Here is a 14,284-nt window from a genome sequence, read left to right as displayed (position 1 = left end):
TACCTCTGCACTTTACTTCCGCAGCTCCTCTGCCTCTCAGTGTGCTTTTCTTTCCTTCTAGTTGTAGAATTTACACTCAGCCAGCCTTCCTGTAGTTCTGGATGATGTCCGTTTTGTGTTTTTGATGTATTTTTCAATTGTTGTGGGAGGCAGCAATTTCCCGGTGTTTATCTATGCCGCCATCTTAGTTTTCCCTCCTTCTCTTTCTAACTTCCCTCCTAATTCTAGACCAAGCTGCTGACATGTCTTGAGTGACAAGAGCTGTCAGTCTGAGTCCCCCAATAAAAACCTTAAAAAACACACTTTCCATGTGTCTGCCCTTTCAAGATAAAGACAATCAAATAGATGTTAAGAATATTCCCATAGACACCTGACTTGGCGGCCAACAATGTGTTTGACAATATACCCCCTCATACCTACACACTGAAAAAACTTGGGAGCAGAAACTGTTGTAAAATTTAGATATAATTTTTATACCATAAAATTCACCCTTTTAAAGTGCACAGTTCAATGTTCTTTAGAATGTTTGAAGTTGTGTGGCCGTCAACACTAATTCTAGAATAATCTATTTCTAAAACTTGTAGAGTTTTAAAATGTAGGGTTACCTTGGGTTTTGAGTCCATTTACGAAACAAACAAGTGGCACTTTCCCACTGGTGAGTAAGATCAACTGACTGACAAAGGGAAGACAAATAGTAGCTGGATTCTAACACAATCCTTTGCACAACCCGTGGATGGAGTTCCCAGTGAGTGAGATGCTTCAGTGAGCCCAGCTAATGATGCCCCTCTTCCATTACGCTCCCATTCTGTGACAGCCACTGAAATCCAGGATTGGACTAAACTGCCCTGAGACCCAGCCCTTCAAGGTGATGTTAGTGTTAATCAAGATGTTAGTAAATGAGGATGCATGCTCTACCAGCTTAGTATTTCCAGTGAGAGCCAAGTGGTTTTCTGCACCTTTGTCACTGGACAAATAAATCAGTAATTCTGTTCAAATGCATTGAAAAATATGGTTGATTTCACCTTTCTGGGATTCTTTTAAATGTTCCCTTTGGGTGGGTTAGGTACTCAGTAAGTGTAGCTCTACTGGAGTGGGTACCCCAGAATGTTGGCCCTGGGATGGAGGTCAGACAGGTTTGGGTCCACATCTCCCCTGGGATTTCCCATCTCCTGCTTCTGCCCCACTCCCTCCAACAAAACAGAATATAGTCTTCTCCCCACAGGAGCCAGGGCGATATTTCCTCGAGTCAGGTCTGTTATGCCAGTGCTCAAAGCCTTGTGATCACATACGAGTCTGTGGGTCAGTTCTGAGCTCCTCCCCCAGCCGCTCCCCTCCCTTCAGGGGTTCTCTCCTTTGATCCAGCTATTGACCTCCAGCAGCCCGTGACTGCTGCCTCAGGATCTGTGCAGGCTGTTCTTTCAGCATTGCTCAAGCCCTCCTGCCTCCAGTCCGGGCACACCTGTCTGCTCCTCAGGGAGCCCCTCCCTGCCCCCTGCCCTCCTGATCTGCGTCACCTTTCCCCTCCCCTGACTCACACACACATTCTGTGGCATATGTTGTATAACAGTTTTGTTGATTATTCCTGTGTCCATCCAGAATAGAGGCCCCTGGAGGGCAGGGCATCTCCTGGTCACCAATCTATGCCCAGTACCCACACGGCTCAGGGTGGGGCCAAGGCTGCTCTGGGGCTGCCCGAAGCTTCTTGGCTCTCCTAGTCTGAAAGGGCATTGGGAGGGGCTTGGGACGCTTTTCTGTGTCTCTATCTATTCCTCTGTGTAATGGTACCAGGCCCAGGCCCAGTGATTCTGTCGAAGCGCACACCCCTCCCCCATGGGACCCCTTCCCTTGTGTGACTCCTCCATCAACAAGGTGCTCTCAGGGCCAGTTGCAGGGTGACAGGAAGCCACTGTTATCAGGGTGCCTGGACATTGCTCAAGTCTCAGTCCACCCAGTTTGGGGCGGGGTGGCGGGGAAAGCCACTGCCTCAGCCTCTAGGGCGCCCCACCATCAGGTCCGCGGGGTGGGGCGGGGGCAGCGCTGCACCAGCTGAGGCTCATTTATTGCCAACAGGTAAAGGTCAAAAGGCAGAGGCCTGAGGTGGGTCCTGGGTCTGGAGGCTTTGGGCAGGGGTTCCACTGACAAGGATGGGGGCCTAAGGGAGTGGGGTGGTCAGGGCACCACTCTGCCCAGCAGTATCAGCCACAGTGCCCCAATCACCAAAGCCAGCGAGGGGCCTGTGGACAGTCCTGGGTGCGCGGCGTCGGTGGGGATGCTGGTACTGGTGGGGGGCTCCAGGCCGCAGGCGGTGTAGGGCTCCAGGCAGGCGGCGAAGGCCATGACATGTGCCACCACGCTCTGCTCCTGCACACCGTGCATCAGGTGCGCCTGGGGACCACGCGCGAACACCGCCACATCATCACCACCGTGAGTCTCAGATGACAGGGGCACTGCCGCCTGCTGCATGTAGTTGGGGTCACCTGGCCAAAGATGGGAGGTCAGGGTAGGGGGTTCAGGGTCCTTGGGCAATTCCCTCCTCCGGGGAGTTCCCCACAGAGGTCACCCTGCCCGCCCACGGGGATGTGCACTCACCACTCTGGCTGTCACTGACGTTGGGACGGGAGCCCCCATTGATTGCAAAGCCGGGGCCATTGCCATAAAGGATGGAGGTGTAGGTCTTGCCATCGGAGGCTGCCTCAGGAGCCAGCCCTGTGGAGAGGAGGGGACCTGTGGTGGCACCACCACAGCTCTGCAGCGCCCCCTGTGTGCTAAACCCAGGCACTGCTTGCCTAGTCAGTGACTTAATCCACACAAGACCCTGCAAAGTTATGGCTATTATGACCCCATTTGACAGATGAGCAAACTGAGGTTCAGAGCATTTTCTGCCTCCTAATCAAGGAACAGGTACCTGCCACTCTCCCCAGACCTACCGAAAATGGAGCTGCCACGCAGAGTGTAGCCACCAAAAGTGAAGACGTGAGAGTGGTCAGCAGTGACAAGGGTCAGGGTGTCCTTCTCGCTTGTGAGCTGGCTGGCCCTGTCAATGGCGTCATCAAAAGCAACAGCATCTGTCAGTGCGTAGTAAGCTCTTCCCGCATGATGACCTTGATCAATGCGGCCGCCTGCAGAAAGACCACGGGTGGGTGGTGGGGAACCTGCCCTGACCACTGAGGGGTCATTACCCATGAGGTGTGATAGGGAGGGGTCCTGGGACGCCTGAATGAGCGCTGTTCGGTTCCACACATACCGGGCACCCTGGGAGGGACAGAACCAGGCCTCAGCCCACAGCTCTACAACCAGCAGCCCTGCCCTTGGCCCTGCTCTATCCCCTGCCCCAGGAGCCCCCATCACCTTGTGCTTGGCCTGCCACTCCTGGACCAGGTCCCGCATGTCCAACCTGACTCCGCTCTTTGAGGCATCACCAGGGTACTCAGGGTCTGGGGTCCCCTTGGGAAACATGTACTTGCGGCCTCCACCCAGGATCACCTGGAGCCAGAGGAGTAGGGCAGGTGAGCTTGGGGCCTGCCTGGCCCTTTGCCCCCTGAACAAACCATCTCTAGGTCCCGCCCACCAGGTCTGTGGCAAGGCCTGGCTTGCCTGTACCTTCTACACACCACCATCCCAAGTGCCCAGAGACACTGCCAGGCCCCAGGCCCCAGGGCTCAGGCTGTGGGTTGCCTGGGACTGTGGCCAGCATGGGGCCCACCCCCTCTGCTCAGGTCCCCATTGCCCTCATGACCCACATCAATGTCCATGTTGGTGATGAGCTGCGTGGCGATGTCCCGACAGCCGTCCTTCAGCGCCTGGGCAGGCATGTCTGCATCCGAGTACCAGTTGCGGTTCACCGTGTGCGCGTAGGTGCCGCTTGGCGAGGCATGCTGCACCCTCGTTGAGGTCACCACCCCCACTGACTTCCCTGAGGGTGACGGAGGTCAGGTCAGGGTGAGCCACCGTGCCCTCTGGGCCCGACCCCTGCCCACTAGGCTGGCCCCAAGCCCACCTGCTTTCTTGGCCCGGTTCATCACGGAGATGACCTCGTTGCCATGTGTGGTGTTGCATTGGTTGTACCGGGCTGCTGCACTCACACCAATGGTCCGGTAGTTGGTCTTGACACCACACAGGTAGGCTGTGGCCGTGCCTGCACTGTCTGGCACTTGTCTGTCCACGTTGTATGTCTGGGGACAGAGACATCCTCAGCTCCTCTCTGGGAAGACACCCAGATCATGACCAGGCCCTGGGCCCCTAACTCAGGCCCCAACCCTCCTGGGGCCTTCCCTCCTACCAGGCTCCCTAGGCCCACCCCACCCCTGTGGCCACCCAGCCGTTACCTTGGCCAGAGCCACGAATGGGAATTTGTCCATGGCCAGGGGGGTCTCAGGTCCCAGCTTGCCATTCTTCTGCGCCTTTAGAATCCGAGCTGCTGACACTGTGGGCACCCCCATCCCTGAAGGAGTGGAACCCTGTCAGGTCTGAGTCCGCAGGCATGGCTGTGCCCATAGGTAGCCCTGGGTACCAGGACTGTGGGGCTCTGGGAATGGACATGCCATGCACACTCACCGTCCCCCAGGAAGAGAATGAGGTTCTTGGCGGCTGTTTGGATAGGCTGCAGCTTCTTGGCGGTGTCCAGAGCCTGGGCTGCCTGGTGGTTCCAGAAGGCTGGGTCTTCCTCCTCAGCTGGCCAAGGGGAGAGGGAGGTCAGGTCAGCCTTGGGGGAGCGCCCCATGTGTGGGGCCGGCTGGAAGGGGCCCCTTACCTGGGATGAATCCGAGGGAGAGCTGTATCCTGAGGCCCAGCAGCAGCAGCAGCAGCAGGTGGGCTCCCTGCATGCCTGCGGGATGGTGGGCCGGCATTGGAGCCGGGACTGCAGAGGGGCCGGGACCTGGTGAGGTGAGGCTGGAAGTTGGACAAGGCTGAGCCACCAGGGCACCAGCTGCAGGGCAAGCTCTTTGGGCTTAATCAGGGGAGGACTTTATCCCTGGCTATAAAAGTCTCCATGTCCCTCCAATGACACAGGCAGCTCCCTGACCCCGCCCCTGCCTGACTGCAGAAGGAAGGTAGTAGGGTGTGGCAAAGTTTTGAGGCCTGAAGAAGGTGGGGCCTGCTGTCTCCCAAGGTAGAGTGGGGTCAGGGCATAGGTGCCCTCAGGGTGAGGAGCATTTGCAGGGTCCTGATGGGGCCACCCTAACTCTCTGCTCCCACAGTCCTGGGAACCCACCACTCCTTCATTCACCTGATTTTATTCTGTTTTCCCCTTGAGAACCGGCCCAGGCTCAGTTCTGGGTGTGGAGGAAGGTGGGGAATATGGACAAAATGGACAGTAACCTCACAGGGTGAGCTTGTAAGTTCCTAACCTGGCAGTTAATGGGTGAGGATATATCACCTGTAGTTAAAAGGGTTATTTTTGCCTCACATTGTCTCTGTGCACCTAGGTTAACACATCTTTGAAAGTCCTTTTAGACCCCTCAGAAGAAAACCACCTCAAGAGAGTACATAATCTTGTTAACTATCCTGTAATCCAATCTTGCCTTGCCTTCTCTTACCCACATGCAATCTTCCCTATGTTCCCTCCTTAATTCCTAATGTACAAAAGAAGTTGCAGATTAAAAGAAAGAAAGAAAGAAAGAAAGAAAGAAAGAAAGAATCTGCAAACTGACATTCTAAGAATCATTTTTTTCTCAGTCTGTTGCTATCTTACCTCCAGGTATATGCTTTGTTTAGCTCAAATACTTTTTAATAAAAATCTTCTACAGGTTTGGACATTCTTCCATGGGCATTAGTTGGCTCAGCTGGCAGGATTCTAAATAAGCCTGCCCAGGGCCACCTGCACACCCAGGCCAGGAGTTAGGCCTCGGTGTGCCCACTGTGCTCCATGGGCTCTTTGACCTTCCATAGGTAAACTTGGGCAAGTCTCTTCTTGAAATCCTTACCCCACCTGTATTAGGTAGTGGTTCCTGGCTTTATTCGAGTTGTTCTTTCTATTTATTTTTATTTGTTCATTGATTCTAGAGAGAGGAAGGGAGAGAGAAACATCCATGTGAGAAACATCATTTGGTTGCCTCTTGCACATGCCCTGACTAGGGACCGAACACCTTTCATCAAACAGGACAACTCTCCAAGCAACTGAGCCACACCGGCCAGGGCTATTTGGGTTGTTCTGAATTGGCTCAAAAGAAAACTTGAAAGTGACATGGGAAATTGCACATCCAAGGCTGACAAGCGCCGTGACAGCCAGCCTCCCTTCTGTACTCGGGCAAGTTTCATGTGCAATTTGTAGGGAGCCTCAACTTGAGAGTGTTCACAGAAATGGGGGAAATTAGGTAAAGTGATAGCAGCTTAAGACGGGCAAAACAGGTATCTTTTGGTACCTCTACGCCATTTTTTGTGTGCTCAATTGGAAAAATCAGGCTCTAAAATGGAATTGAACGAATGGGATACTAACCTTGATTAGAAAATAGAAGTCTGGAAAAGGAACACAGGTAAATTTTCCTGTTTAAGAATTTAAGAGAATTTTAAAGACTGTTTCTGAACTCTCCGATAATATTTTTTTCTCTTCAAGGACATTAATAAGAAACTTTTAGAAACTGTCTCTGAACTAAAGAAGGCTTCTGAGGCTGACCAGGGCCAACACCCCACTTCACCCTTCCTCTATCTGCCCTCTCCTCTCTGACCTCCCTTTTCTGGACTTGCCTCCCCTTTCTTCACCTCCTCTTCTCTCCTCATCACCATCTCCCTCTACTGACTTAGGGCAAAGTAAGAATTAAAAGACAGCCCAGCCCTAACCGATTTGGCTCAGTGGATAGAGCGTCGGCCTGCGGACTCAAGGGTCCCAGGTTCGATTCTGGTCAAGGGCATGTACCTTGGTTTCGGGCACAACCCCAGTGGGGAGTGTGCAGGAGGCAGCTGATCGATGTTTCTAACTCTCTATCCCTCTCCCTTCCTCTCTGTAAAAAAAAAAAAAAAAAAATCAATAAAAAAATATATTTTTTAAAAAAAGACAGCCCAGAATAGGGCTAGAAAAAAAACAAAACAAAAAAAGCAACCCACACAAATTATTGTAGCTCTGCTTAGAGAAAAGCCAATCTCAGGATGAGGGGAACCAGCAATAATTTGCTCTCATGGACTAAAGCAGAATTAAGGAATCTAACTATACATTTTCCTGATCCTCTCTAAGACCCTTTTGGGTTTGCAAAAGAATTTTATTTAATTGTTAGAATATATGATCCTGGATATTCTAACCTGTTTCAACTAATACAGCTACCAGTTTTCTGAGAGCAAAGCAGCAGAATAGCTAAGTAAGGTCTGCTGGAAAACTTCTATAGAGGATTTCAAAACAAAACAGAGAAACAGGCCAAGAAAAACGCAGGGAATTAAGCCCACTGGCTTCACCAAGCCACCCCTGAGATTCCCCCTACCCCCAGAAAATAGATTGGATGAAAATCCAACCATATCAATGAAAACATACTTGGTTTCTTTGAATGTTTTGAAAAAAAGTTTCAAACAACATTCAGGATTGTCTCCAGACAGTTTTAAGCAGGGGTCCTCAAACTTTTTAAACAGGGGGCCAGTTCACTGTCCCTCAGACCGTTGGAGGGCCGGACTATAGTTTTAAAAAAAACTAGTTGGCTGCTGAGCAACAGGCAGCAGCGGCAAAAACACCCGGCGGGCCAGATAAATGTTTTCGTTGGGCCGCATGTGGCCCGCGGGCCGTAGTTTGAGGACCCCTGGTTTTAAGGAACATCATAAGGATCCAGTGCTTAATTCAGCATTTCTAGAAGGATTAGATGAGGCGCTTGTAACTCTGATTGGACAACATGAATTAAACTGGTCAACTACATATGTTAGCAATTCTGATAAACTAGCAATTCTGGCCCATCACTTATTTCAGTGGTTCTCCTTGGCTGCACGTTAGAATCACCTGGGAATCTTTTTAAAATCCTGATTTCTGGGCCTCATCCTCCGGAAATTCTGTTTCTTTGTTACTAATGTTGTGGCCCCACCCCATAACAAAGAAACAGAATTTCCGGAGGATGAGGCCCAGAAATCGGGATTTTAAAAAGATTCCCAGGTGATTCTAATGTGCAGCCAAGGTTGAGAACCACTGACTTATTTGAAATGATTCAAAGGTAGAAAAGGATAAAGCTACTAAAATTATGAATGCATAGCTCCAGCAGCTAAGCCAGTGATGGAGAACCTATGACACGCCATAGGTGACACGCGAACTCATTTTTTTGGTTGATTTTTCTTTGTTAAATGGCACTTAAATATATAACATAAATATCAAAAATATAAATCTTTGTTTTACTATGGTTGCAAATATCAAAAAATTTCTATATGTGACACAGCACCAGAGTTAAGTTAGGGTTTTTCAAAATGCTGACACGCCGAGCTCAAAAGGTTCGCATCACTGCTAAGCCATCAGGTCAGACCTCCCCGAAGGACTTCCCAATGATGTCAAAAGAGAGTCTCTTTTCACTGTAAAAAGCCACATCGTCTAAAGGAAAATTGTCAAAAACTGAAATGGAATTTAGGAAAGAAAAGGGGGGAGGGGAGAAAAGAGAGAGAGATAGGAGCAAGCATGGAGCTTCTCTAAGGGTTATGAGAGGGTGTTTCCCTTCTTCTTACCAATGCTTTATGAGAAATTGAAATTTCCCCCAGGCCAGTGTTGCTCAGTGGTTGAGCATCAACCCATGAACCAGGAGGTCATGGTTCGATTCTCAGTCAGGGCACATACCTAGGTTGCAGGTTTAATCCCCAGTTTAGGTGGGAAGCAACTGATCAGTTTCTCTCTCACACTGATGTTTCTCTCTCCCCCCCCCCCCCCCCCCGCCTCCTTTCTTCTCTCTCTAAAAGGCAATAAAAACATATTCTCAGGTGAGCATTTAAAAATAAAAAGAGGCATTCCCAGACATCCTGTGGTTCTAAATCCATGTGTCCTATTATCAGCCATTCCTGTGGATTGTCAATATTTTTCCTAAGCTCTCTGTAGTGCCTTCTTCAGCATTCCTGTAGGAAAGACAGTCAATAGCTCTTTACTATCACCTGGAGGAGATCTCTAATTTACTTGGACAGTAATGCGAAGAGATTTACGGAAACCCACCCATTTTTCTCCGATACTAAAGGCTGATTTAAATGATGTTGATTTTCCCTGAGACTGAACCTAACCAATAGGTGGATGATTTAGTTTTATTCTCTAGGACATAACTAGACTCCCTAAAGGACACCATTTACTTATGACAGCAGCTGGCTATAAAATAACACCGTGTCTCAAAAGACAAGCTCCAATTCTGTGTGCCTCAAGTGACGTACCTTGGCAGTCCTATATCTAAAGATGGGATACTAGATGGGTGGCTACCGGGTTTGGGGGCATGTCTTGGGTAGCTGGTGGCAGGGGCTAAGGGTCCGCTCAGCTCACACAGTCGCAGGTTTTAGCACCGAGGCCCGGCGTCAGCTGCAACCTCCAGGCTCCAGCAAACGACTGGGGCCCCTGGGAAATCAGTCCTTCCCAGGGCTGCTGCAGCCAGAGAACCTCAGGAGGGAGGAGCTGGTCTGTGGGCTGAGGCCATCTGTGATGGCCCAGAAAGGACCACCAGAGACGAACACCAGGGGTCTTCCGGTGACAGGAAAACCAGGAGAGCTGACATTGCTCTCAGTACTGCCAGAGCTGAGCCAGTCCCTGGGGCTCAAGGAGCAGGAGCCCCCGGTTGTCCGAGCATCTGGGAAGGAGACCTGGGCTTGTACTCCTCTCCGGTTGTCCCCAGACAGCAAGCTGCCTCCAGAAGTCTTCGCCCACTCACGAAGAGCCACCTACTGGGCTGTCACTGGTGGGATCCCAGCTCCTTCTGAGGGGAAGACCCAAGCAGCTCTGAAACCGGAACACGTTGATGGTGTTGGTTTTGTAGTTTCAGTGAAGTCAGTCCCGAAAGGACATCCTGGAAGGTGTCAAGAGGACCCTAAGCCACTTCCGTGTGGTGGCCACAGGCTCTGGCTGTGCTCTGGTCCAGCTGCAACCACTAACCGTCTTCCCTGATCAGCTACAGGTTCACATGGTACTACAGCTCTGCCCTGTGCTCGGGGGCCACAGGTGTTCAGCCCGCATGGGCACTGTCATGGGCCAACACTTTCTACTGCCGGCAGAGAGCACCAAACCCCAAAGACAGGTCCTGGATGAAGCCCTCCGCAGACGCCTCCACCTGACGCCCGCCCAGGCTGCCCAGATGCCCTTGCACCTCCACCTGCACTGTCTCCACCTCCCGGGCAGCAGGCCCAGGGATGCCCCCATAGAGCTTTTGGCACCTTTGTCCTCTTATTTCTCCAGGACCCTACAGTGCCTGGGGCTTCACCAACAATAGTCCTCCTTCTGTTCCTGCTGTTCCTCCTGGAAAGTGGTGGGTGTGGGGGGACTGCAGGCTGGAGGAAAACGAGCTCAGTGGGCAACAGGCGGGAAGGTCTTGGTCTAGGGCTCTGTGGTTGGACTAACCTGAGATCACATCCTGGCTAGGCACTTGCTGTGTGGTGTTGGACAAACAACTTCACCTCTCTGGACTTGAGATAGTAAATGTACCTAACTCATAGTATGGTTTTGAGGATTTGCTGGGAAAGTAAAAAAAAAAAAAAAAGATGGGATACTAATTAACCCTGAACAACTCAGATGACTCCTTGCCTTTCCTCTTCCAAGAACTAGGGAATAGCTCCGGGGCTTGGTAGAGATATCTGGACACTGTCACAACTGGGGTTCAACCTGTTCATTAATGGGTCCACCTCTATATGCCATATTGAAATCAGATGGACTTGATCTCATTCAAGTAGAAGGGAAACGAAGTGTAGGAGCTCTGAAGGAAGAACCATCTGAAGCTCCAATTTTGGGACACCTAATCATAAACTTTCTTCCCTCTTACACAGGAAAATAGAGAAAATGCTTTAGGAATTCTAACTCAGAAACACAGAACGCATCATAGCTCTATAGAGTATTATAGTCAGCAGTTAGACTCAGTACCAAACGGGCTCCCTCGCTGCATGAGGGCCACCCTGCTGCAACCATATTATGCAAACAAACATTTAACCTTTTAGGTTCCTCCTTATTCTGTCAAATCTTTGCTAAACTCTCACCTTTACTCGACTAGCTTCTTATGAAATACTCCTGCTTTCTACACCTACTAGTACTTTTGCTCAATGTAACAGTCGTAACCCAGCAACTTCACCACCTTTCTTTACAGGATAGAAACTCTGACCACCTCCTTGCTCCTGGGAAGATTTACAGGAAATTCCTAGTGATAATGCAGGCTTATTTTTGTTTACAGATGGATCTTCACTCAAAGACGAACAGGAACATAACTCAGCTGAACATGCAATAACTTTCAGGTGGATATAATGGAACGTTCTCATGTAGCTAAATTAAGATCTGACCAACAAGCCAAGTAAATTGCTCTAACTCACCCAGCTGGCGTGGCTCAGTGATTGAGCATCAACCTATGAACCAGGAGGTCACGGTTCATTTCCCAGTCAGGGCACATGCCTGAGTTGTGGGCTCAATCCCCGGTGCGGGGCATGCAGGAGGCAGCTGATCAATGACTCTCTCTTATCATTGATGTTTCTATCTCTCCCTTCCTCTCTGAAATCAATAAAAAATACAAATAAATTGCTTTAGCTCAAGCTTGTCAGTTAGCCAAAGACCAAGTAGTCAGTATTTACACTGACAGTCACTGGGCCTTTGGTGTAGCTCATGACTTTAGAATGTTATGGAAGCAACAAGGCTTCTTAACTTCCGTGGGGGTAGTCTATAAAGAATGGAAAACAGGTTGCAGAATTATTAGCTCACATACAGCAATCAAGACAACTGGAAATAATCAAGATTCCTGGACATTCTAAAGCTACCAGCAAACAAAAAGAAATCATTTAGCTGATGCAGCAGCTAAACAAACAGCAGTAAGCAATCAAATTATCTGGAACCAAGAATGTTCTTTGCTCCCTGCTAATAAAAGATTCTGTTTAAAAAAATCAATAAATTAGTAGATGATTCATTTCACAGAGCGCTTCCAGGAAACGAAGACTTCAAAGACCATGGCTTACAATCAGCAGATTTTGTCTATTGGGAGAGACATCAAATAAAAGACTCTCTCCAATCTCATTAGAAAAGACCAGATCAGGTGTTACTAATGAATCCATGTGCAACTAACTCTTTTTTTTTTTTTTTAGTTTTGTTGTGTGCAACTCAACTTAAAGGAGTTAACTCATGGGTTCACACTTCTCATCTAAAAACGATTCTGCCCCTGTCAGATGTCCGCTTGCCAGCACCTAAAACAGACAGCAGACTCCTCTAGGATGAGAAGCTGTTGACAACAGAGGCAGACAGCGATCCCAAGACATTGACAAGGCCTGTGAATCTCCAGATTGATATTGAACTCAAAATCCATTTTCTTTGGTTGTCTTTACCTGTCTAATAATAATATTATAATAGTTATACAGTAGAACCTCGTTTCTCGAACTTAATTCATTCTGGAAGGCTGTTCGAAAACCGAATTCTTTTTCCCCATTAGGAATAATGTAAATTGAATTGATCTGTTCCAGACCCCCAAATGATTCCCTGTTTTAACCTTTCTTATATTCAATACCTATCTATTATACTGTTTAATCTATAAATAAGCACTTTAAAAACAAAAAGGGCATGAACTAAATGAAAATGAACTGTAAATGAAAATGTAACAAAAAGGAAAGGAAAGGTACAGTAAAAAATGAAAATGTAACAAAAATTATAAGCAGCAACAAAAGAAAAAAAACACACAGAAATATTCACAGCATACTGTCCTGAGATCTTAACAGTGGTAAACTGACTCATATTCACAGATTTTCTCCTGTTTGTCACCTGAGAGATGCGTGACTGATCATACAGGTATCAGCATGAAAGGGCTGTGAGGTTGAGAAGCAAATTGTTCAAGAAACAAGGTTCCACTGTACTTAATTCTTTTTTTCCCTATATAGTCCAACTGTTTATGATTACTGAAGAAGTACTAGTATAAGATAACTGTTAATATTCTTTATGGCTTATGTAAATTTACACTAGATGCAAAATACAGAAAAATGAGACAGACCGCAAACCTAGGACCATGATAGGTCACAAGATGGAAATGATCCAGAGTGTCCTTCACAATGAAGGCCATACAACCTGACTGCCTTCCATTTACCTGCCCATTCCTTTTGGGAAAATTTGGCCTCAATTTACATCCCATAGTTACAGTATGGCCCCATCCTCAATGGCTCACCATTTCTACAAGAGGGTGATACTGAGACTTCCTAGGAATGAGTCTTCTGAGCCCTGTAAGACCCACTATTCAACCAAAGTGTTAATCATCAATGCATTCTTCAGATTGATTTATGGACACAAGGGGTAAGTGCAGGCTCATGTTAGAAGTCCCTAGATGTTTCCACTGCAGCAGCTTGAGCCCAGCCAGTGAGGTATCCTGCTCACAGTTTCAAGATTGGGTGTGACCGTGAAAACTCTCCAGACAACCAAGAATGAGTCATCTTGATGGCAATGTATTGAAAAGGGCTCTCGTGAGTTTTCCTTCTTCTCTTTCTAACTTCCCTCCTAATTCAAGACCAAGCTGCTGACATGTCTTGAGTGACAAGAGCTGTCAGTCTGTAATTTAAGACCAAGCTGCTGACATGTCTTGAGTGACAAGAGCTGTCAGTCTGAGGCCCCCAATAAAAACCTTAAAAAAACACACTTCCCATGTGTCTACCCCTTCAAGGTAAAGACAATCAAACAGATATTAGGAATGTTTCCAGGGACACCTGACTTTGTGGCCAACAATGTTTTGACAATAAAACCCCCTCATACCTACACATTGAAAAAACTTGGGAGCAGAAACCGTTATAAAATTTAGACAGCCCTAGTCAGGTAGTTCAGTTAGAGCATTGTCCCAATATACCAAGGTTGCAGGCTTGATCTGTCAGGGCACATACAAGAATCATTCAATGAATGGATAAATAAGTGGGACAACAAACTGACATCTCTCTTTCTCTCTCCTTTCCTTTCTCTAAAAAAATAAATACCATTAAATTCACACTTTTAAAGTGCACAGTTCAATGTTCTTTAGAATGTTTGAAGTTGTGTGGCCATCAACACTAATTCTAGAATAATCTATTTCTGAAACCTTAGAGTTTTAAAGTGTAGGCCTACCTTGTTGGTTTTTTAAAAATATATTTTTATTGATTTCTGAGAGGAAGGAAGAGGGAGAGATGGAAACATCAATGATAGAAACATCAACGAAGAGATAGAAGAATCCATGAA

The 14,284-nt window shown here is 48.1% G+C and overlaps 1 protein-coding gene and 1 pseudogene across 1 annotated transcript; one reads left to right on the top strand and one right to left on the bottom strand.

Annotated features, from left to right (window-relative positions):
* Positions 1 to 2,169: 2,169 nt before the first annotated feature.
* On the bottom strand, positions 2,170 to 4,823 carry LOC102755737 (intestinal-type alkaline phosphatase). Its single transcript, XM_006760659.1, has 9 exons — positions 4,751 to 4,823; positions 4,555 to 4,671; positions 4,326 to 4,441; positions 3,998 to 4,172; positions 3,741 to 3,913; positions 3,349 to 3,483; positions 2,928 to 3,252; positions 2,590 to 2,706; positions 2,170 to 2,477 (listed from the first exon to the last, which is right to left on the bottom strand). The coding sequence occupies exons 1-9, from the start codon at positions 4,821 to 4,823 to the stop codon at positions 2,170 to 2,172; spliced, it is 1,539 nt and encodes a 512-aa protein (XP_006760722.1).
* A 4,514-nt stretch (positions 4,824 to 9,337) lies between these two features.
* LOC102765782 lies at positions 9,338 to 10,553 on the top strand (annotated as a pseudogene).
* Positions 10,554 to 14,284: the final 3,731 nt, after the last annotated feature.

Source organism: Myotis davidii, unplaced genomic scaffold (genome assembly GCF_000327345.1).
Source record: "Myotis davidii unplaced genomic scaffold, ASM32734v1 scaffold370, whole genome shotgun sequence".
Classification (NCBI taxonomy): domain Eukaryota; kingdom Metazoa; phylum Chordata; class Mammalia; order Chiroptera; family Vespertilionidae; genus Myotis; species Myotis davidii.
The sequence above is the reverse complement of the archived record's forward strand: the minus strand, read 5'-3'. Positions and strand labels throughout refer to the sequence as shown.